The sequence below is a fragment of the Pelodiscus sinensis genome, chromosome 2 (assembly GCF_052426305.1).
Source record: "Pelodiscus sinensis isolate ZL-2025 chromosome 2, ASM5242630v1, whole genome shotgun sequence".
Lineage (NCBI taxonomy): Eukaryota > Metazoa > Chordata > Testudines > Trionychidae > Pelodiscus > Pelodiscus sinensis.
The window spans coordinates 142034845-142057884 of record NC_143053.1 but is presented as its reverse complement, the minus strand read 5'-3'; the positions used below and the strand labels follow the sequence as shown (position 1 = coordinate 142057884).

Sequence of the window (23040 nt, the reverse complement as noted above, 5' to 3'; positions counted from 1 at the left end):
TTGATCTGTTAAAATGGTTTCCCCCCATGAATTGAATTTGCCCCACAATAAATATTTTTTTAAATCAAGTAATGAGATTCTTTTCTAAAAGTATGTTTTACATTAGAAAAAAATTAAGCTAATTCTGAAGTGCTTTGTAAGAGTGGGGCCTTAGGGCCAGATTTTTAAAGGTACTTAGCTGCCTAACGATGCAGATAGATGCCTAGTGGGATTTTCAGAAGTATTTAGGTACATAACTTATATTGAAATCGGTGCACATGTGCTTTTGAAAATCCCATCTTGCATCCCAAAATGAATCTAGGCACCTAAAAGCCTTTACAAGTCAGATCCTTACTCTCTGTCTCCACCATCTCGAAAACCCTAAAAGCAACTCTGTGTTAAGCAAGATTTGAACATGGTTGTCTGGGGTGTCCTGTCTTTTGTTGGGCTAGCAAGCCTACTATTTTATATGTTAATGATGTCACGGTTTTCATCATGTTATATTTTGAAGGTTCTGTGAAATATAAGTGTACAGTCTCTTTAAGTTTAAATTAATGTTTCCATTTAAAAATAAAGGGCCAGACATTTATAAAAATACAAAGCTGAATCAGAAAAAGTAAAATGATTAGCTTAAATATTTATCTTTTTTTGAAAATTATTTTTATATTAAAAATAAAAGGAACAGAAATATGTAAAGTTTGATCAATTTTTAAGGTCCAGGATAGAATTGAAATGATAGAAAACGTTGAAACAGAAGTGACAGTGAAGTGGAGAAAAATGGAAGACCCTGCAGAAATTTCATATGCAAAGCCATGTCTGGATAGGTGAGTTCACAAAAAAGCTTGTTAGTATTCCTCAAGTGTTACCATTTACAGTTTTAGTTTATCATTAGATTTCCCATGATTCCATTGTTGTGCAATCTTTTGTCCTGGTTGATTTTTAACCTTCAACCTGCATTTCATTGGTGTTGTCTGTATTTAGGGCAAGATTGTTACTTCCTGTATGTTTCCCTGAAGAAGAGTAAGGAAGCATAAGGCTTCTCTTTTATTCCTATGTACTGTCTACCTGTATGTTTGGTAGCACCACAGAGAAGAGAAAGAGCCACTATAGCTGTCTGTGCTACCTGCATAGAAGGAGTGAATCAGCCAGCACAGCTGAGTCAGTGCAGAAGGAGAAGCTATCTTCACAATTGTCAAGGACAGGAAAAGATTACTTCTCTGCCAGAGCAAGGGAGAAATTAGGGATATGTTGTAGCTCTGAGTTCCAGTCTGCTTCTGCGGTGGCTCATCTAAACACTGTCACTTACTCAAGGATTATGGCAAACCTCCAATTTGAATGTATAGTTTTCAAAGTACTTTGGGATCTTTCAAGGGCGTGTGTAAAATATTATCATAGTTCCATTTTTGTGTGTCAGGGAATTTCAGTTTATTAAGAATATAAAAAATAACCTGTAACTGTTCTTCCTCAAATGATTACACATGTCCATTCCACTTCAGGGATGCATAAAGCCAATGCACTGAATAGGGAGAGGATTTTCTCATAGCAAATATGAGTAGGGTGGCATACATGCCCTCTGCTTTCTCATGTTTCCAGATGCTGGTATAAAGGGGCAGAGCTGCCAGATCCTCTGTCAGTTGGTGCTCCAGATCTCTAGCTCCTTCCCTGTTGTCAGTATAGTAGAGGTGGCTGGTTCCTGACCCTAAGTAGGCAATCTTCAGGGTTCCACCTGCATCTGGGTAACAGCCCTCAAGAAGGGCTGGTGTGGGAACCAGGTCTTCCTTTCTTTCAGAGCCCAAACCATGGTCTTATGGGAAGGAACCTTGTCAGGGTGCTCACTGTAAAGTCTAAGTTAAAGAATATTTGGGCTTTATAAAGGGCTCAGGATGGAGTCCAAAACACAGAGAGGAAGCTCCTGGGCAGAAAGTTCCTCAGAGGAGCTGGCTAAGAATCTACTTCCAGAAGTGTTTTCCGTTAGTGGAAAAAAAATACACACAAAAACCAACCAACCCAGAACACAAAGAAAGAGTGAAAGCTCCAGGCAGGGAGTGCTTGCAAGTTACGCTGAGTTAGCCCAGAAGAGACTGCTCAGCTTTAAGCCAGTGGTTCTCAACCAGGAGACCCATACTCTGGGGATACACAAGTCTTCCTGGGAGTGCATCAGTTCATTTAGATATTCGCATAATTTTACAAGGGTACATAAAAAGTACTAGTGAAGTCAGCACAAACTTAAATTTCATTCAGACTATGACTTGTTTATACTGCTATATATACACTATACACTGAAATGTAAGTACGATTGACTTAAATTCATTATTTTTTCATTTTACCATATTTCAGTAATAGGCTGTGTCTAGACTACATCCCTCTTGACAGAGGGATGTAAATTAGACACGTCAAAATTGCAAATGAAGCAATTTGGCGAATGGTGAAAAAGCACCATTTCGAAAGTAAACCACAATCTAGACATGGTTCTTTCAAAAACGGCAGGCTTTTTTGAAAGATCCAGGTTTACAGGATCTTTCAAAAAAGCCTGCCGTTTTCGAAAGAACTGTGTGTAGACCGCGGTTTTACTTTCAAAATGGCGCTTTTTCGAAAGAGCGCCATTACGCAATTATGCAAATGAAGCACGGGATATTTCAATCCCCGCTTCATTTGCAGTTTCGATGTGTCTAATTTACATCCCTCTATCGAAAGAGGGTTGTAGTCTAGACACAGCTATAATGTCCTGTAATGCTTTTGAAACAGAAGCACAGACATAACTGATTCAGCACCAGGATGACAAGGTTGCTTCAAGGGTGAGTGCCCACCATTATACTATGATATACAGAAGGACCAACTAGATGAAATATAATGATTCCTTCTGACCTTTGATTGTAGAGCTGTTTGAGAAATGATTTTTGTTCCCATGAAGAGTTTCAGTAAAAGCACAAATTTGGTTTTTCTTACTTTTTTTTTTTATAAAGAAAAAATGTTAAGGTTTTTGTAAAAAACAAAAACAAAAAAAACAACAAAAAAAACAACCCTACCCTCCCCAACTGGTTTTCAAGATTTCTGTTTTTTTGATGAAAACCCAAAACTTCAAATCAAAAGCAAACCTAGGGGTTAAACCCTAGCTATGGTATATATTTTGCAAGCCATATGTAATATAAAAATTGAATGAAACTGTGATAAGTCAGATCCTCCTATCTGGGATGCCACCTTTTAGGGTTTCACTGGGCCCCTCTCCTGCTTCATCAACCTGTATTCCCTCTCCTGGCTTTGCTGAATTATACTCTCTGGTCTCTTGCAGCATACACACACAGGCAAACACATACTGAAGTCAGCTCTGTGTGAGAGAACTCACCCAGCACTTACGTACACCCTTCTGGGGAACAAACCCCAAATTATGTTCTCATTTGCTGTATAGAAAGAAATGCACAGCAGAAGCTCATAAAAATTCACCCTCCCTCTCATTGTGGAGAAAGATATGCACAGCTTCTTCCTCAACCTTCCTCCCCTCCAAAGATATGAATTGCACAAACGGAGTTATGTTATAAACAAGAAATAATACTATCAACTATGAAAGTAAATTTGAAGTTGTTAGAAGAGAGAACAAACAGAACAATGCAGATTACCAGGGTAAATAAACTGAGCTTAACATGCTAGATAGGTAAAATACAAATTAGCAGATTCATCCTGAGAGATAAACAGGCTGACAGATTCTTAAGGCACAAATTGTGTTGGCTTTTCCAGGTTTTCTTACACAGACAAAAAATCCTTCTAGACAGGAACCATCACTTCCCATGGTTCAGGCTTTGTTCCTCAAGTGTACTGTTGTAGGGAGAGTGAGGTCCCTCCATGATATCAATGTTCTCCTTTTATACCTACTTCGCTCTTGCTGGAAAGCAATTTTGCTGTTCTCTGGGTCAAACAGTTCCCATTGTGTAGTGCTGTCTCTGAGAAGTTTCTATTCTACATAGTTTCTGGGGTAATCCTTGTGCGTGTGTGTATTTCTTCAATAAGCCATTAACATTGTGTGCTTTGTGCTGTTGTACCAAAAAGGCTTCTTGTGCTTGTTTAGAACCTTGCAGCATATTTCAGTAACACATACATGGCCACATTTCATAATTTCACATGCAACACTAACATATAATCCAATGAGATATTAATGTTTAGCAACTCAAGGCTTTTCGAATTATACCTCACAAGACATACTTTGTACAAAACATGTCCTAATTTCTTGACCATGGTAAATATTGGGGTGTCAGGATGTCACTTGGTTAAAGTAGTTGCTATTTATATAATTGCTTATAGTGACTGTCATAGACTTCACTCACTATATATTTGGCTTGTTTTTAGAACTGAAACTGAAAATATTCACACTGGAAGCAAGTCAAACGATGACTTCAGAACGGTAAGCCACAGAAAATACATGATGCATAAATACCTTTTTTTACAGCCAGATTTTCAGAATTCCATGTATGAAAGCACATATTAGGGCTATCAAGCAATTAAAAAATTGTGTAATCGCACAATTAAAAAAAATAACTGCAGTTTTACTCAAAAGAGGCGAGATCAAAATGCAGTATAGAACTTTTAGGCTATGTCTACACTGGCAGGTTCTTTCGCAAAAATATCTTGCGCAAGAACACGTCCACACTGCCATGTGCTTTTGCGCAAGAGCATCCATGGCCGTGGGGACGCTCTCTTGCTCAAGAAAGCTCTAATGGCCATTTTAGCCATAGGGCTTTCTTGCGCAAGAAGCCCCTGCTGCGCATCCACACTGCCCTATTGCACAAGAGCTCTCGCACAATAGAGCTTACACTTGTTAGAAAAGAGCATAGCTCTTGTGCAACAAGCCCTCTCTTCCGACGCCGTACTGTAAATCTTCTTGCGCATGAGCAGGCAGGCAGTGTGGACGCTCTGCGGGTTCTTGCACAAGAATCCTGCCAGTGTAGACATAGCCTGCCACAAACAAGGTCTCTGTGTGGATACTTCTGCTATCCACTAAGGCTAAGTACAGAGTCAATATATGTTTCAACCTGCTGCAAACTAAGTGAATAGACGGGCTCAAAGTTAGAGCTGTAAAATGGCCTCTTGACTCTCAGGTGAGGAAAGGGTTGCATAGTTGTACAGAGTTGAGTCCTTTTGCCTAGTCCTGTGCTGAGGGAGGCGCTAAAGAGGAGTCACAGCCTCATTGTCACCTATTAGAAAATATCTTTCAGTTTTCAAAAAGGGAAGAGTGAGTGACCACAGGTAATTCTGGACTTTTTTCCAGTCACACTGGCCACCTGGGCTTCCAGCTGGAACTCGAATTGGAGCCCATGGCTGCTGTGTTCCGACTGGGGTAAGGAAGGAGAAAGTGGCCAGAGGAGCAAAGACCTGAACTTTTAAGACCTGAACTGGAACTTGAAGTATCTGGTTCCATTTATGATGGTGCAGCTATATAGAGATGTAAATAATGCAGAAGTCTTTGCGTTAGGTAGAACTCAGTCTCTCCTTGTTGGGGAGGATTTCAGACTTTTTAAATTTTGTTTATTATTTGTTTTCTGTAGCATCAGCTCTGTCTCTCTCTTTTTTTTTTTAAAAGCAAGCAGAGATTCATATATTTTAAGGCAGAAATTGTGATCATGTAGTCTGACCTCCAATCTAACACAGACCATAGAACTTCCCCCACACAATTCCAAGAGTATATCCTGATTTAGTTAGTGGAAGAGAATCCACCATGCTCCTTGGTAAATTATTCCATTAGTTAATTATTTTCACAGTTAAAGATATGTGCCTTATTTCTAGCAGCCCAGGACGGCTCTTTGCACAGAGAGAGATACTACAGGGTATTGGCTCAGCGAAGAAGAGACCCCTTTTACTCATCCCTCTCCAAATCAGTCAGAAGAGATTCAGCAGAAATACAATAATCCTGCAGCCCTTAGGAAGGACTATAGTCATATGAGTTTATGTAAGTATGAAATTATCAGAATGTTTATTATTTATTGTGCTGGAATTGGTCACATTGATTATTTGAAAGCTATGTTTATTACATTGGTTCAGCTTTTCCTTTAAAAACAATTTTGGTCTAAAGTAACTGCTCTGCTCCCTTAGTCCAACGGTCTCTTCTTGCTCTTATTGGTTGTAGGGGAACCTGTGGTATATAACATTGAACAAGGCACAGAAACCACTCAGAAAGAAGGTAAAATGCAACTGCAACCACAAATCATCCCCACTAGACCACAAGAAAACGTAGAGTCAAAAAGAGGAGGTTTTCTAGAGCTGCTGAAAAGGTACTGTAGTAGCTTTAAGACAGATACACATTTATCCATGGCTGGGAGCAGGAGCAAATGACCATTAATGAGTTCATTATAGCTGAATGAACTATGGTTGAGGTTGGGACTTGCTTATTGTTTAAATAGTTGTTTTTCCCCCCAATTTCTCTCAATCCACATGCTTAATGAACAGGGATGTTAGCTATCAAGTAACAGAATACTTCAGTAACTGCATGAATTCTTATCTGTTACTCATCTATTCTATAGTCCCTGGGGGCAGGACTAGCAGCAAGTATGCTCTGGCCCCACTTCCAAGCAGCCCCCTGCAACCTCACACTGCAGCAGCGCGGGGTGGCAGGTGGGAGCCAGTCCGTAAGGAAAGCAGGTTTAAAAACCAGCTTTCCTCGTGGACGGGCTGCCTGCTGCCCTGCACTGCTCCCTCTGATAGAGGCAGCAGTGCAGGCTGGTGGTAGCCCCAGTCAACAGGGGTATTGACTACACAATTATCCACAGGGCTCGACAAATACACTTGCCCGTGGGGAGATTTTACCAGTTAGCGAGTGCAGGAGCAGACTGGCCTGGTGGGCTGTTGTGATGGGCTGGCCGAAGCCCGCACTACGGGCGGCGCAGCCCTGTCTGATTTGCCAGCCGGTGGAGGAGCAGAGCGTCGCCAGGAAGGGGGAAGTGTGGCGATTCTCAGCGCCAGGCTGCCTGTGTGCAGCTCCGGTGTGAGAAGGCGGGGTATGAGCCAGAGGGCGGGACACTGGCAGATGCCAGGACGCTGGCGTGACGTGGCGTCCTGACGTCATGGCCGGCAACGGCTGTATTAAAAAAGGCTCCGGCAACATACGTGATGCAACATGCCAGGCCCAATAAGGGTTACTTTAGACATGATAATGACTCACCCACTTTTCGATTCCCTGACTTGGAAGTTGAACCTGTAGGAGGTCTGCTCAGAGGTTCCCTTTACAACACCACAATGTTTGATGTCACTGGTCATGTACACCTCAAACTTGGGATGGGGCATCCAGCTGGGGAACCTCAAAATTCAGAGTCTTTAGTCTCCAGCTGATCTAATGCTCCACATCAGTGTCAGAGAGCTAATGTCAGGGAGCTATGGGCAATTTGCTCAGCTTGTCAGGCTTTCCAGTTGTGCCTGTTGGGACACAGCATGTCAGTGATGATGACAACACAACTGCAATGTTCTTTATTAACAAACAGGAATGGCATGCTCTTCTCCCCTGTACTGAGAAGCCCTTCTCTGCTCTGGGACTTCTGTATAGAACATTTGATTCTTCTACAAGCCACATACCTTCCAGGAGTACAAACAAGATGGCAGACCACCTCAGCAGATTATTTCACGGTCATGAATGGTCTTTTAGCTCAGATGTTGTGAATTCAAATCTTCCAGCACTGGGACTTTTCTCCAAATTGACCTATTCTTCATGAGACATAACAGGAAGTGTCAGCAGTTCTGCTCCTTCCAGAACCACAGCACAGGATCAACCATGGATATGTTCCTCCTCTCATGGGCAGACCATCTACTATGCACCTTCCCATACTGCTCATTCAAAGTCCTCCTCAAGATCAGGAGGGAATGAGTTCATGTCATAGTTATCACAACAATTTGGGCTTATCAACACTGGTATACATCCCTTCTGAACATGTCAGTATGGGACCCGATAACTCTTACCTCTCTGTCCAAATTTCTGATTCAGCACTATGGTTGTCTTCACCATCCAGACCTGGAGTCACTACACCTTTCAGCATGGAAGCTGCATGGCTGAACCCAGTAGAACTGTCTTGCACAGACCATGTCCGACAAGTTTTCCTTGGTAGCAAGGCTACATACTTTGTCAAGTGAAAGAGATTCTCCATATGGTCAGCACAGTATGGTAATTCTCCAATGCTGGCTTATGTGCCTTTCATCTTGGATTGTCTTTATCGCTTTAAGCAGCAAGGACTGTCAATGCCTTATATAAAGGTCCACTTAGCAGCCATATCAGCATTCTACCAGGGGCACAAGGTTGTTCTATGTTCACCAACTTGATAGTAGATTTCTAAAGAGCCTGGATAGACTGTACTCCCAGGTCTGCTAACCTGTTCCTGGGATCTTAATATAGTTCTATTCAAGCTTATGGGGACCCCATTTGAATCAGGGGCCACTTGCTCTCTGCTCTACCTTACTTATAAGGTATTTTTCTAGTTACAATAACCTCTGCTAGTAGGGCACCTGAGCTGAGGGCTCTCACGTTGGAGCCCCCTTTTTATACAGCCATCTATAAAGACAAGGTGCAGCTCTGCCCACATCTGTCCTTCCTGCCAAAGGTGGTTTCCAGTTTCCATATGGGCCAAGACATCTTTGTGCCAGAGTTTGACCCCAAACCCCACTCCAGTGCTTGAGAACAGAATCTCCATTCTCATGACCTGCGTCTTTTGCCTTCTACATTGATAGAACAAGACCATTCAGGAAATCACCTCAGTTATTCATGGAGGACAGAATGAAGGGCCAGCCTGTTTCATCTCAACACATCTCTTCATGGATAATATTTTGTATCTGAGAATGCTATGGCCTCTTGGATATATCTTCTCCCACCACCACCACCAGGTTTCCTCCATAGTGTTCCTCGGCCAGATCCCCACCCTGGAGATCTACAGGGCTATGACCTGGTCCTTGATACTTACCTTTGCTGTATACTATGCAGTTACACAGAAGTCTAGAGATGACGCAGCTGTTGGGCAGGCAGTGGTCCATCAAGTTTAGAACTCTGACCCCACCTCCTATATTTTGGCTTCTGAGTCAGCTGTTTGGAATGCACATGAACAGGTACTTGAGAAAAAACAGCTACGCACCATTGTTGTTCTTCAAGATGTGTTGTTCATGTCCAATCCAATACCCACTCTCCTTTTCTGTTGGGCTACGTCTACACTGGCCCCTTCTTCAGAAGAGGCATGCTAATTTCGAACTTTGGAATAGGGAAATCCGTGGGGGATTTAAATATCCCCTGTGGGATTTAAATAAACATGGCCGCTGCTTTTTTTCCGGCTTGGGGAAAAGCCGGAAAAGAGCGTCCAGACTGGCGCGATCCTCCGGAATAAAGCCGTTTTCCGGAGGATCTCTTATTCCTACTTACTTCCCAAGCCGGGAAAAAAGTGGCGGCCATGTTTATTTAAATCCCGCGGGGGATATTTAAATCCCCCGCGGATTTCCCTATTCCAAAGTTCGAAATTAGCATGCCTCTTCTGAAGAAGGGGCCAGTGTAGACGTAGCCTTGGAGTAGCTAGCAAGAAAGAAATGAAGATGGGAGGGGCTGGCGAGCCCAGTGTTAGTGCCATATCAGGCCACCACTACAGCTAGCTGCTGGGAGAAAAATCTTATGGCTACTGTGCACACATCTTATTGGAATGGACGTGAACCATTTTTTTCTATCTACACAGGACTAGATTGTTTAGGGTTTCTCAGAGACTCTTTTTAGCATTTGCAGACATGTTAGACAGTCAGGCTGTTTCAACTCAGGCTGTTGAAATGGGTATCTAATTTCATTAGCATCCATTAAGAGCTAACAAACTTAGATTTCATAATCCACATTAGGACTTACTCCACTGGTACTAGACAGCTCCCCACTGCATCCTTCTCAGAGTGTACCCATTTCAGACTAGGTCTACACTAGACATGGAAGTTTGGGTTAAGGCAGGTCTACTCAACTTTGGAAGCCCTAGGCGCCACAATGATACTCACAGAACATGCCAAGGGTCACAACTTAAGTGCGGTTGCACATACATGCAAATATATATGCAAATTGCTTCTTTCACACTGACCAGCATGAATACGAAGCAATTCCCACAATGCCCCAGCACTTAAAAATGCCAACACCTGTACCCATCTATTCCAGCCAGCCCATCTGCTTGTGTCTTTCAGTGTTCACCCCACCTGGGTGACACTTTGCCATTGTGGAGTGCATTCCTAGTGGAGGCCATGTTCAAAGAATCCCACCCGTGGGCAGCATGTTGAACCCTGCACAAATCCAAACTGCACAACGGGCCCCAAACAAACAGGCCACAGATGGCCCACGTGCCATGTATTGAGTAGCCCTGGGTTAAGATATGCAACTCTAGCTATGTAAAATACTGAGCTTGGCGCTGTTTTCACAGAGGGCAGCCAATGGGAGAAAATGCTCCTGTCGACTTCCCTTACTTCTCACAACTGCGAGGAGAGTACCAGCACCAACCGGAGATAAATCAGTTTTTGATTTAGTGAGTGTTAACTAGACTCAGGGTGTGTCTAGACTACAGGGTTTTGTCGACAAAAGCGGACTTTTGTCGACAAAACTATACCTGCGTCCACACTACCGCTGAGTTCTGTCGACATAACGTCGACAGAACTCAGCAGTTTGGTCGACGCTGGTAAACCTCATTTTACGAGGCATAGAGTTTCTGTCGACAGAAGGTGTTATTGCATGTAAACTGTCCTTTGCGTCTACACTACCATGTCGACAGCTTGCTTCGACAGAACTCAATGTGGTGTAGACGCTCTTTGTCGACAGAAGTTTTGTCGACAGTATCTGTCAACAAAACTTCTGTCGACAGAAGCCTGTAGTCTAGACGTACCCTCACTAAATTGAAAACCAGAAGATTGATCGCCAGTGCAGCAAGTGAAGATGTGACCTCAGAGATATGGAGAGCACTACTTGGGATCCAACCGATAACTATAAAACTACTCTAATTGGAGCATAGTGATCTGGTGCGCCTTTTGGCAAAGCTATGGTACATTCTTTTTAAAGAAAACTCATTAGGTTACATTCTTGGTCATGCACAAGCCTAATGAGTAATGTATGTGGACAACACATCTAGAAAAAACAATTACTGTAAAATATGTAAACTTATTTTGGAAAGGATAAAAAACTTTATACATCATAAATTAAGTCTGTCTCTGATTAATAGGAGTTAGAATGAGATCTTGACGGGATTGATTATGCCCCATCAGCCTACTGTGCGGGTTCTGTGCACCTTTCTTGGAAGCATCTGGGCTTGGCCACTGTTGGAAAGAGGATAGTCTGGGCTACGTGCAGTCTGGCAATTTCTGAACTCATAACACAAAGCATAATGAGATTGGTCTGCTTCTGAGAGAGAGGTTGTTGGTGATCTGACACTTTGCAGACAAGTATTTAAAGTACAATGTCTCTTTTCTCCTCTAGCACACTCTTTCCTCCACTACAACGTGTTTTGGGTGGAAACATCTGACTTCTTGAACTTCTGGAAAGGTAGCTACAGCTACAGAAGTTTTCCTGACTCCAGCTTTTAAAATTGTTTGTGTCCCAGTTAGTAAATTAAATTACTTAAGCTGTTTGACTATAAAATCTTAAATATTAATATTGTGTACAATGTTAATTATTTTTGCTTTAAAATATATGAATAAATGACTAATTTTTTTAAAAATGACAAACATGGAACTTGAATTTTTTAAAAATTTCTTCAAATTATGCAATCCTAAAAAAAATTTGTAATATTAGATAAATTCCTATTCTATACTTGATAGAATCATAGAATAGAGAGACAACACATTTTAAATGGGATTTCCCTCCCTCCCCTGCATTGCATCTTGTATAATTACTTACATGTCTGCATGGTAGGCATAAAACACTACTATTCTGATGTCATAGCATTTATGTGGCAGTAGAGAACTGGGCACATTTATGTCTCCATCAGAAGTTTTTGGGCTTGAAGCAGGAAGCATTAAGTGAACTTATATGGGGCCTGAGCTCTGCAAGAGGGCCACAGTAGGAACACATTTCAAAAGTGTGTAACTCCTTTTAGTTACTAAAAACCCAATTTTAAAAGTTACTTAGATGTTATCGATGCCTAGTAGGAATTTAAAGTGCATGAGCAGGTGAGGCATCTTTTCAAATCTGACCCTATGACAAGCACTCTTACTATTGAGATATGAGATATTCTCAAAGGCCAAAAGGAACCACCATGATCATCTAGTGTAGAGGTCAGCAACCCTTTCAAACTGAAGAGCCAAACTATATCAAAATTCAGAACAAGTGGTCAATAAAGAGCCAGTATAAGAATGTTTATTTGCATGACTGAAAATATATGTAATATTTTTTATAACTGGCATAAAGATTAATAATAGCATTAAAAAAACAAACATGATTCTTGGATAAATTAGCAAGAGTTGTGAACAAGACACGAGATGCTACCAGACCATTTGTTGTTTAAGTTTATCCTGTACAGACTAACTCAGCTACCCCCTGAAGACACGAGAAGTAATTCTTCCATTCTGTTCTGCGTTGTTAAGCCTCACTTGGAGTATTGTGTTCAGTTCTGAGCACCACCTTTTAAGAAAGATGGAGAAATTAAAAAAGGTCCAGACAAGAGCAACAAAAATGATTAAAGGTCTAATAACATGTCCTATGAAGGAAGACTAAAATAAATGGGCTTGTTAAGTTTAGAAAAGAGAAGACAGAGGGGACATAACAGTTTTCAAATATCTAAATGGGTGTTACATGGAAGAGGGAGAAAAATTGTTCTCCCTGGGCTCTGATAACAGGACAAGCAGCAATGGGCTTAAATTGCAGCAAGGGATGCTTAGGTTGAACATTAGGAAAAACTTCCTAACTGTCAGGATGGTTAAACCCTGGAATACATTGCCTAGGGAGGTTGTGGAATCTCCATCTCTGCAGATATTCAAGAGGAGGTTAAATAGACATCTATCAGGGATGGTCTAGATGGTGCTTGGGTCCTGCTGTGAGGGCAGGGGACTAGACTCAATGAGCTCTTGAGGACTCTTCCAAGTTCTAGGGTTTCTATGATTCTAAATGAAACGTACTTACAGACTTTATTTAATGGGACTTCTGCTGCATCTTTTCTGCACATCTTTGAAGTTTACATTATAACTGCTCTAATCCAGCTTCATGCATGTACTCAGCCTGTCTTCTGTCACTCTTATGGCAGGGGGCTGGGGATATGGGGGTGCAGGAGTCTGGGTTGGAGGTGCATGGGGAGTGCAAGTTTGACAGAAGGGGACTGGGGATGTGGGGTGCAGGAGTTTGAGGATATGAGGGGCTCAGGACTGGGGTGTGGGGTGTGTGTGTGCAGGAGTGTTGATGCTGCAGCCAGATAGGGGCTGGGACTCAACTGGGGGCTTCTTGGCCAGGCTTCATTTTTAAATAAAGTAAAATACTGTATGTCCAATGCAAAAGGTTTCAATACTGTCAAATCAGAGACCACACAAGTGAGAAGAAAAAACAAAACCCCAAGCTGTCTGTGATGTGGCCCCCAACTGGGACACTTCACTACCCTGGCACTTCAGCCCCACGGTGTGAGGAGAGTCAGGGAGAACTGAGGTTCAAGATCTCAGGCCAGATTAACTTTTCTGCAGTTCCAGGGTTAGTGGATTTTGTGGGGCCCCCTAGGCTCTGGGGTGGGGCCAAAAATGAGGGGTCCAGTGTGCAGGACAGAGCTATCAGTAAGTGGGATAGGGATGGGGGTGCGGGATCTGGGTGGGAGGTGGGGTGCAGGAGCAGGCTGGAAGGAAGGTGTCTGGCCAGTGGGAGGGTGCAGGAGCAGGCTGGTGGCTGCTCAGGGTGAGGGGGCAGGAGTAGACTGGAGGTAGGTGTCAGGCTGAGAGCAGGAGGTGGCTGCGGAGTATCACCCCAGGGAGAGGCAGGAGTGCAGGGTCTTGGCAGCACTTTTTATTTTCCAGGGTCTCCAACAGGGTTTATTCACTGTAACAAATGCAAGTCGCTCCCACACAGTAGCCAGCTGCTGTTCCACACAAGTTACACAATAAGTTGGCGGTCCAAGGGCCGAGTGTGGAATGGAGGCCACACTTTGCCAGGAGCTCAGGGAGTCTGGCCTGTGGGTCCAGACATGGATGGGAACCGGCCTGCTCAGTCATGCTCCTTGTTGCTCTCCAGGCTGGTCAGGGTCCAGCCCTGCTGGCACCAGGAAGGTGCTCTGGCTGATGACAGGGTCCAGCAGCCCTATGGGGCTCTGGCGGGTGCGAGTGCACAGCACATACAGGCAGCACAAGGCAGGGGCGGAGCAGTGTGTGGAGCAGCAGGGACACAGCATTCAGGCTTCTTGTCTCAGACCGGATTCCAGCCAATGGAGCAGGGGGAAATGTCTCCAGGCAGCACATTGGTCACTGATTTGTTCCTCCAGGTTGGGGAGGGGGAAGAGGAGCGCGTGCTGAACTGTTTGTGACTTCGGCTTCTTCCCCAATCACACAGCAAGGCTCAGGGCTTTCTCCACTCCGCCTCCCCTTCCTGCAGGAAGCTGGTGCTGGTTCCAATCTTGCAAGAGATGTGAGGCTAGATCACCAGCGCAGGCTCCCCATTACAGGGGGGCAAGGAGGCACTGAGCTCAAGTAGCAAGTCATATTTGGCTTGTGAGCCATCCGTTGTTGACCCCGATCTAGTCAGACCTTCATATTTTAAGGTGCTACGAGGCTATTTTTTAAGTTCTTCATGTTGCAGGCACTAGAAACTTAATCCAGGAACTCAAGAGAGTGGGTAACTAAAAATCCTTGTTGTTGGTTTAGCAATCTCATGTGCCAGTTCCTTTAATATTCTTGGAGAGAGATCCCTTTGGCCTCCTGATTTAGCCACAGTAAACTGTTTGACTTACTACAACTTCAAATGTGGCCATTTCTACTTCTGTAGCCTCAGTTCCATTAGCCTCCTTACTGCTATCCTAGAACCCCTAATTCCTCTGATTTAGAACTAAGGCAAAGCATTTGTTTAGGTATTCGGCTATAATCTCCACTCCATCATCAGTACTTAGCTGTCCCACTCCTCCTTTCCTTGTTTTCTTTTTATTTATATGGCTATAGAACCTAATATCATTGGTTTTAATCTCCTTTGCAAGGTCCAACTCTACATGACTTGGTAATACTCACCTTTCCCTTAGACTTTCTGACCTCCAAGAGATAGCTTTCCTTACTGATCCATCCTTTGTAGGCTGTGCTTTTTCTTAACCTTTTGAGATGCTTGCTGATCCAGCTTGCCCTGCGACCATTCCTTATTAATTTTTTTTCCTCTTGAAGGTGATGCAGACTTGAAAAAGTTTCTGCAACTTTGACTTAAAAGTAATTCCAAGTCTCATCTACATTCAGATCCTTGAGTTCTTTAGTCCAGTCCACTTCCCTAACATTCTCTTAAAGTAAGGGGTGGCCTGGCTTCAGGGCTATTTTTCTTAGGCATGTTATTCTATGGGCACCTAAAAATTCAAAGTTTGCCACCCCTGAATCTGGGCTGATTGAGGGAGAGAAAGCCCCACACAGCCCTATTAGAGCACCCCTGCCAGCATGGAAAACAAAGCAGCCCCCTGTGGTTGGAGAAGAGCTCAGCATTCCAATGCAGGGGGCTGTTCCAGGCAAATGGATCCTGAGGGACAGCAGACTGGGAAGGCCCAACTCCTGCTCCATCCTGGTTGATGGTGCCACTCCCATGGGGCCAGAGCTATCCATTACTGGCCTCAGCCACACTGCAGGCTCACTCCTCCCAGTGGACAGTCACCTCCCAGTAGGGGCTGGAGCACAAGTATGTCCAGGATGTGGGTGATTGGGTCTCTGAGGGAGTTTGTCGGGAGGCACTGGGAAATGGGTTTAGGGGAGGGCATGCTGGGCAGTGAGGGAGATGTGTGTGTGTTGGGGCTGTGCAGTGAGATCCTTAAGAGTCTGGAGCTCTGAACAGGCCACGGACAGTGGGGATACTCTACCGCTCCCAACTGCTGCCAGGTGGCAGGGGACCCCTGCAGCTCTACACCACCACAGGAGGACCCTACATTTTCCTGTGTGTGGCAGGGGGAGAGCAGCTCCAGACATCAGGAGCACCCTACAGCAGTTTTCCCTGTAAGATGAGCAGTTGACTGAGTTAGAGGAAACAGAGATTAGTAACAACAGTTCAGATCTCTTGTGCAGTGGAGAATATGCAGGCTGAGGGTGGGGGGAGGGCTCATTGGGTAGTATGGAATCTCCAGATGCAGTGAAGGCCGTTTTCAGATCCAGTTGAAGTATTTTAAGTGCCCCTGGAAGAGAGTTGTATTCTCAAAATGAGACGGGTGACAATCTGCTCCCTTGGTGGTGGTATTATCTCTTTGGATATTGAGGGGCCTGATGGAGAATGCAATTCTGAATCTGGGAGAGCAAAAATGTCCTGTGAGGAGCAACAGAATCTTATCTTTCCAGTGCAAGAGGGTTTCTACTTGTCCAAAGGAGGAGATGATGTAGATGCAGAGGAAGATGGTGCCGTGGACAACTGAAGTTAACTATGGTCAGTCTTCGTTAATGCCAGATGATCCTAGGGTTTAGGAGTCTCATGCTTATGAGAGCAATTCCTGGATTATCAGGTGGCAGGAAGTGACAAATTTGAAGCTCAAAGTTTTTGGCATAGTCTGGTATCTGAGCAGGGAACAGGGAATGCTTTCCCCCAAAGAAAATCTATAAAATACCACCAACTAGAAGACCAGCACAAACTGTTAAAATGATTTACAGATATGTCCTGAGACTCATGATAAAATCTTGAGTTGAATTATTCTAGAATTCCACATAAATTGCAAATAGTTCCACGCACACGCACACACACATTTGTTTGAAAATGATGAAGTGCAAGAAGGAAATTGTACCCGATATTTTAGAATTTGAGGGGAAGGATCCCCCCATGTTTATTTAAATATTTGCTTTCCTATAGCATTTTAAGAACCTTCCAACAGATGTACACTGACCTAAAAGTTTACAAACGACTACAAAGCATAGCAATTTGAACTTAATTTTATTACAGCTTTATACAGTAAGTCACCTGTTACAACATTAAACTTGAAAGAAATCAAGTGAAATATACACATAGCTGTCACCAAATAACTTATGAAAACAGTGTTTTAGGCAATGTTCTTTTGCTTACTTCATTATGAGGCACATACTGTAAAACTGCCACAAAACAGTGGTCTCCATAGCTAACTTGCACAGTTAGGATTTTAGATTATTCACAGATTAATGTACATTAAGCACTGAATAATCAGAGCACTTCTTAACACATTAAAATCACTGAACAGTTACACAGTCCCAATGCCAAAATTCTGCCTGCATTTATATATACAATAGTTTAAAAGCACTTGGTAAAGTTATAGGTATTTGTATCAATTTGCCCTGTCTCTAAGGCAATTTGTTTATTGTAATGAATTGTAATTATTGTAATGTTCTCAGTACAGAACAATGTACAAAATACAGTATTGTTCTGAGCCCTGTATAACATAACTGACACATTCAAGGTGGAATACTGACTTCAATCGATCTCTCCCAGATAACTAAGCTGACTCAGAATAAGTAGTAACACAAAACAGTATATTAAAAAAGCATTTACATTAGGTGCATACTTATGAGTAAAATGATGTACTAGTTGTTACGGATTCCAAAACTATAGCTGCTAGTACAATTCTCTATACAAATTATAGATGTTGCATCAAAAACAAACCATAAGAGAAAGCAAAACACCACAATAAACCTAGTTGAACTCTTTTATAAATGCTGTAAAATTGTATTTTAGAAAAAAACTTGTTAGGTATTGTTTCGCCAAGGAAGTGCATAAATTATCTTTTTAACTGAACTATTACAATAAAAATATTTGAATAAATATTTCTGTGCCAGTGATTTTTAAAAGCTGTTGTGTAGGCTTTGATCTCCTTGGTATTAAAATAGGTTTGGAGATACAAGAATTTTCACAAATGAGGAAAAGATTTGTTAAACATTTTATAGGCATTGTGATTAACCAATATATATGAATTCACAATATTTATTATATTGCAAACTGAAAATTCTCAGTTTAAGCTTAAAAATTGGAATTAGAAGAGCTATTCAGAACTTGAACATCTTCTAGACCGCTTCTCATTAGCCTCACATGTAAGCTTCAAAATCACAATTTATTAAAAATACTGATTAAAGTACATGAGCTATACATTCTGCTTCAAAAGCCTTATACAAATGTCAAACAAGTATGGAGGTGATGTTTTAGCTATTTTAAGTGAAATCTTGGGTGAAAGCAAATTAATGCAGAATCATAAACTACGGGCCCATCCTACAAATCTTCATTCAGTCATGCAGTGACACGAATTAAATGGGACTCATGTTCAGCCTACTTAGTTGTGTAAATATCTGCCAAATCACACTTCTAGAAAGGTGCTGAACCAGTTCACTGAAGTCAACAGAAATTGAAAATATTAAACATCTTGCAAGACTAGGGCTCAACTTCCTGAAGAATTTTGTACTATCATGCCAAATCTTAACAGCTAGCTCATTTTTCATTCATTAAAAAAGTTCATTTCTGTTCACTAAATGAAAGAAAAATTTCATTATGTGAAATTCATTATATAAAGACTCTCAAAAATTATCATTCCTTGACAGTGTTCTTTTAAGTGGAAAAAATGTATCTCAAACATTTAATTAGTAACACATACATTGCATTGTCACTTCCTAAATGAAATAAGTTTTACACCCATGCAACAGAAAGCCATAGAAACCAAATATCCTCACAATGTAGACCATTACAGTTATCTCAAGTCAGCCTGCCACAGTCTATATCCACCCCAGAATGAGCCTCTGAAAAGTTCCACCAGCTCTCTGGGACATGCAGAAAGAAGCTGCCCCTGGGTACAAAGAGCTGCACACAGGGTACAAAGAGCCTGGGTACAAAGAGCCGAATAACTTTTAGGGCTGTAACTTTTAGTACACTCAAGAGGGGTGCGATAAAGCAGAATAGCGTGAGGAAGAAAGATTATTAGAGTAAGTGACCAAGTCCTCAACTGAACAAATTGTAGCTCAGCTGAAGTTAATGGAGCGATGACAATTTACATCAGCTAAAGACCCGATCTACTATCATACTTCCCCAGGAAAGGTCCTCAACTCTCCTTTCACATGAGGAAAACCATTAATGTGAAACAATTTCAAATCTTGGAGACTCTGTTGGCTTCTGAATTGTTCAATATATTTAAAGTGTAACGTGATTATGAAAGAGCAATTTTCATTGAGAGAGCCTTAACACAGACGTTCTTAAGAAGATGAATTGCTGAAAACACAACTCTTATTCCAACATAAGTACTACATAACTAGTGCTCTAAGCTTGCACAGAGGAAAAGATTAAAAATTGAAGCCATTGAAGCTATCAGTTTAACAATTCTAGACATATAATTTATCTCTGTGGAATAGAGCCATTTGTGGGGCTCTGTCAAAGAGTTTTTAATTTTTTTGTATTTTTCAATTAATGGTTGCAATTGGTTTGAATAGACAAAGTAAAACCCAAAGAAAACTAAACTATTCTTTTGTTTAATAACCCACAAACAGCATTTTCTTACCTGTACCTCAAGAATAAGAACTGGAAGGTACCAAATTCCTGAAATACAAGTCAACATGAGATGTACTCCTCGATAGCAGGTGGCGGAGTGCCTAAGCACTAGAATATGAAAGTTGAGCTAAACTGTTAGTTTTGTTCCATGTGGGAATAACTCAGACCCAAATTAGGTGTTTGCAGTAGAAATGGAATGATTAAAAAAAATCACATGAAAATTCTTTGAATATCTCTCTGTTAGGATTACATTGTATCAATTTGTGATTCAGTTGTTCATTTTAGTACATCTGGATCCAGCACTATAAATCTTTGGAAAGGTTGCCACTAATATCACTACCTCAATAGAATCAATTTTATTTCCACTTCTTTGAGCTAAAAATTAATGGATTCAGTTTTACATCATTAAAGATACTCTGATTCCCAGCAAAAAAGAAACACATACAAGCCCACAGAGAAAAATACACCAGCACCTGCAACTTACGTAAAAATATGCACAGCAGCTGAAAATTTGCCGACAAATGTAAAATATCACTTTTACTGATAATAAATAAGCCATAAGCTGACTTTTGATGACCACATTCAGTCCTCAGTGCATTCAGTAAGAGTTCTGCACATCCATCTGAAGTCAGAATTTGGCCTTTAATAGCTTATCTTGCAATGTTCAGAGGTTACATTTTTGATAATTTCTTGACTATGCTACTCTCTCATGCACTAACTCACCAGTGCTTTTTTTTTAAACTGTTTTACACTTTGAATATATTGAATCATTAATCATCTAATTAAATGTGAAGCATCTTGAAGCTTGATCTGCATCTTTACTTCTGTTTTTCTAAATAATAATGTCAGATTAATCATTTCAGTCTTGGACATCAAAGTAGTCAATTACTGGCTCCATTTTTAATGTTTTCTGCAAGCCGCTGTTTCCATTACTCCTGAAATTAAAACCATAAAATATTACAGAAAGCAATTTTCAGGTAAATGAAAGAATTACAAAAGAAAAAATAACACACTGATTTCCCCCCAAGCTATCAAAGTGATGTAAACACACCATAACATCTCATGGTACATTATGCCACAGGACCACAACATCAACAAACACCAGACACTAGAAAGCTGTTGCAAAGTTTTCCAGAAATAAAATCTTACATATTCACTCTAATGTACATTTCAGTGCCCACTGAAATGAAAAAAAAACAACTATTTTTTTTATTAACTATGCTTTTCATAAATATTAATATTAACATTTCAGCCACTCCATATTAAGGTAGAATACCACAAGCAATTTATCTACAACACAATGATTTTTAGGAAGTTTATTTTGGAAGTGAAAACTTTGTTACGGAAGAGCCAATGTACTGAATATTGTCCATTTCAAAAATCTATGCAAAAATCAAAAGGACTCTGAAATGAGGGATTGTTGAAGGTCAACGCCCTTGAATATATCTGAAGACATTTACATGAAGGCTTCCAAAAATTTCGCTTCTGATTACAATTTCAATATTAAATAATGTTGTATTTACAATTAATTTTAATCAAGAGGTGAAGAATTTCAAACCTAGCCACATAAATTTAAATTCCTAAATATAAGTGGTCTGATTTTTCAGAAGTTGCTAATTCCAGTGAAGTAAATGGGAGATGCAAGTCTAAGCACCACTGAAAGTCGAGCTACTTTTATATACATTTCTAAGCAATTGATTTAAAATCCTTGTTTTAGGCATATCTGAAGATGTTTTAAACTGGATTTTAATCTTGGTTCTGTTATTTTACACTCTGGTGAATTGAGTCTTCTCAAAGAATGAGCAACCTATTACTATTATTCATTTTATTCTGATAGTTCCTGAAGGCACCAACCAGAGTTAGGCCCATATTCTGCTACATACTCTAACATTTAGAACAGAAGACATTGCTGGCATCAGAAGTTTGTTGTTTCTCAGTATCATTAAGGGCATGATCATCTTAAATCCAGATTCAACAAAACATTGACACACAAAACTAACAAATAAAACTTCTTGTTATGAAGAAGTACACAATGTTACAAGCCTATGCACACTCAAGATCACCATGTCTTATAAACAGAGGTGTTGGTATGTTAGATAAGACCAGATAGCCAACGAATCTGGTATCTTGCCTCAGCAGCTGTCAGTACCCAAGGAATGTGAAGTCCCATAGCTAATGGCCCCTCTTCCCCCAGACAACCACACTATGCCATGTACTAATTTATCTTAGCTTTCAAAGAATAGTTAGAATGGTTATAAAATTGTCGAGCATTTTAAAAGCCTAGCTACACTGTCTACCTCTTGCGCCAATAACAATTGACTATTTAGCTTAAGAGCAGTATTTATTTTTGCTGACACTCAAATAAAATGGGAATAAATTTAATAAGTGAGTGACCTTTTGTTCTCATTATGAGAAAGGTATACAGTAAAATGTTGATGCTGAATAACTCCTTTTCATGTTAAATATTCAAGTCTCTACAATATTGTCAGTTACAAATAGGTACATAGCTAAGAGGATCTTTTATGTTCAGAATTCATCAATGTACACAAGATACTTCAATAATTGTTTATTGTACCAAAATAATAAATGATGCGTCACATAGTGTAAACATCACAAAAGCTCATTCACTACTGCTCTTGATTAAAAACCAAAGTGGCACAGGTAGCCCCTAATGAATGTCTTGAATTATAATACATTTCATCATAATGTGTCACATTTAACAATCTGTTTAAGAGATACCCAAGATTAAAACAGCTTGAGGATGGTATAGCAAGAGTGAGATGCCTGGACAAAGTTGTGAGGGCTCTGGTCCATACCGTCATTTTGTTAAACATTAAATTTAAAAAATTAAATAACTAAATAGGTCATACTTATCTGCTTGTCTGTAGTGTGGAATAGGTGGTGGAGGCCTTGTCTGCATTTCCCTCTCTAGAACAGAAGTCAGTGTATTACTTGGACAAACGGATTTCCCTCTAGAGGATGAGAATGGTAACAAATTTTGTGGTGTTTGTGTCCACATGTTTAAATAGACAAATCATACAGTATATTAAAATAAAGATTAAGACAAAAAATAAGTTTTAACTATGGTGTAAATGACTTCAAGATCAACGTGTTGTGTCTCAGCAAATCTAACACCGAGGTGTTAGAAGAACTTCTGACACATTGTTTTAGGCAAAGAAGAAAAACATTAAATCAGAATGCTGCACTACTTTGAGTCAAAACTTATACATCATTTAAACTGAACAATCGAGAGAGTAAATAGGGGCTGTTTACAGGTGATTACAGAGACACAGAGGGAAACACCTCTGAAGGCTTTCATTTGCATATGTGAAACAATAAACCATTCATACTTCATAATCCTAATTCTAGATACAGGAGTGATACATGCACCAAAATAAGATCTACAGATCCAGCAGACTGAGACATTAACATTTGTAGGTTACATGAAGTATTTTCTCCAAAGCATCTTTGAGTTATGCATA

At 40.9% G+C, this 23040-nt stretch overlaps 2 protein-coding genes across 4 annotated transcripts in view; one reads left to right on the top strand and one right to left on the bottom strand.

The window, feature by feature from the left end:
• The window catches only part of MAJIN (membrane anchored junction protein), a 34219-nt gene extending 22548 nt beyond the window's left edge, over positions 1–11671 (top strand). Inside the window, exons 7-11 of one of the 3 annotated variants that reach the window (XM_075921514.2) lie at positions 694–803; positions 4318–4372; positions 5752–5914; positions 6092–6236; positions 11414–11671. In XM_075921514.2, the coding sequence (XP_075777629.2) occupies positions 694–803; positions 4318–4372; positions 5752–5914; positions 6092–6236; positions 11414–11459 (519 nt within the window). In that variant the 3' untranslated portion in view covers positions 11460–11671. Of the gene's footprint in view, positions 1–693; positions 804–4317; positions 4373–5751; positions 5915–6091; positions 6237–7439; positions 9094–11413 lie in introns of those variants that run through there. The other 2 variants (XM_075921513.2, XM_089776448.1) reach the window with 2 other exon arrangements.
• Positions 11672–16979: 5308 nt separating this feature from the next.
• NFX1 (nuclear transcription factor, X-box binding 1) overlaps positions 16980–23040 on the bottom strand; it is a 92275-nt gene continuing 86214 nt past the window's right edge. The window contains exons 23-24 of the mRNA XM_075921512.2: positions 22429–22530; positions 16980–20493 (exon numbers count right to left, since the gene is read on the bottom strand). Coding sequence (XP_075777627.2) covers positions 20418–20493; positions 22429–22530 — 178 coding nt within the window. The 3' untranslated portion in view covers positions 16980–20417. The remainder of the gene's footprint in view (positions 20494–22428; positions 22531–23040) is intronic.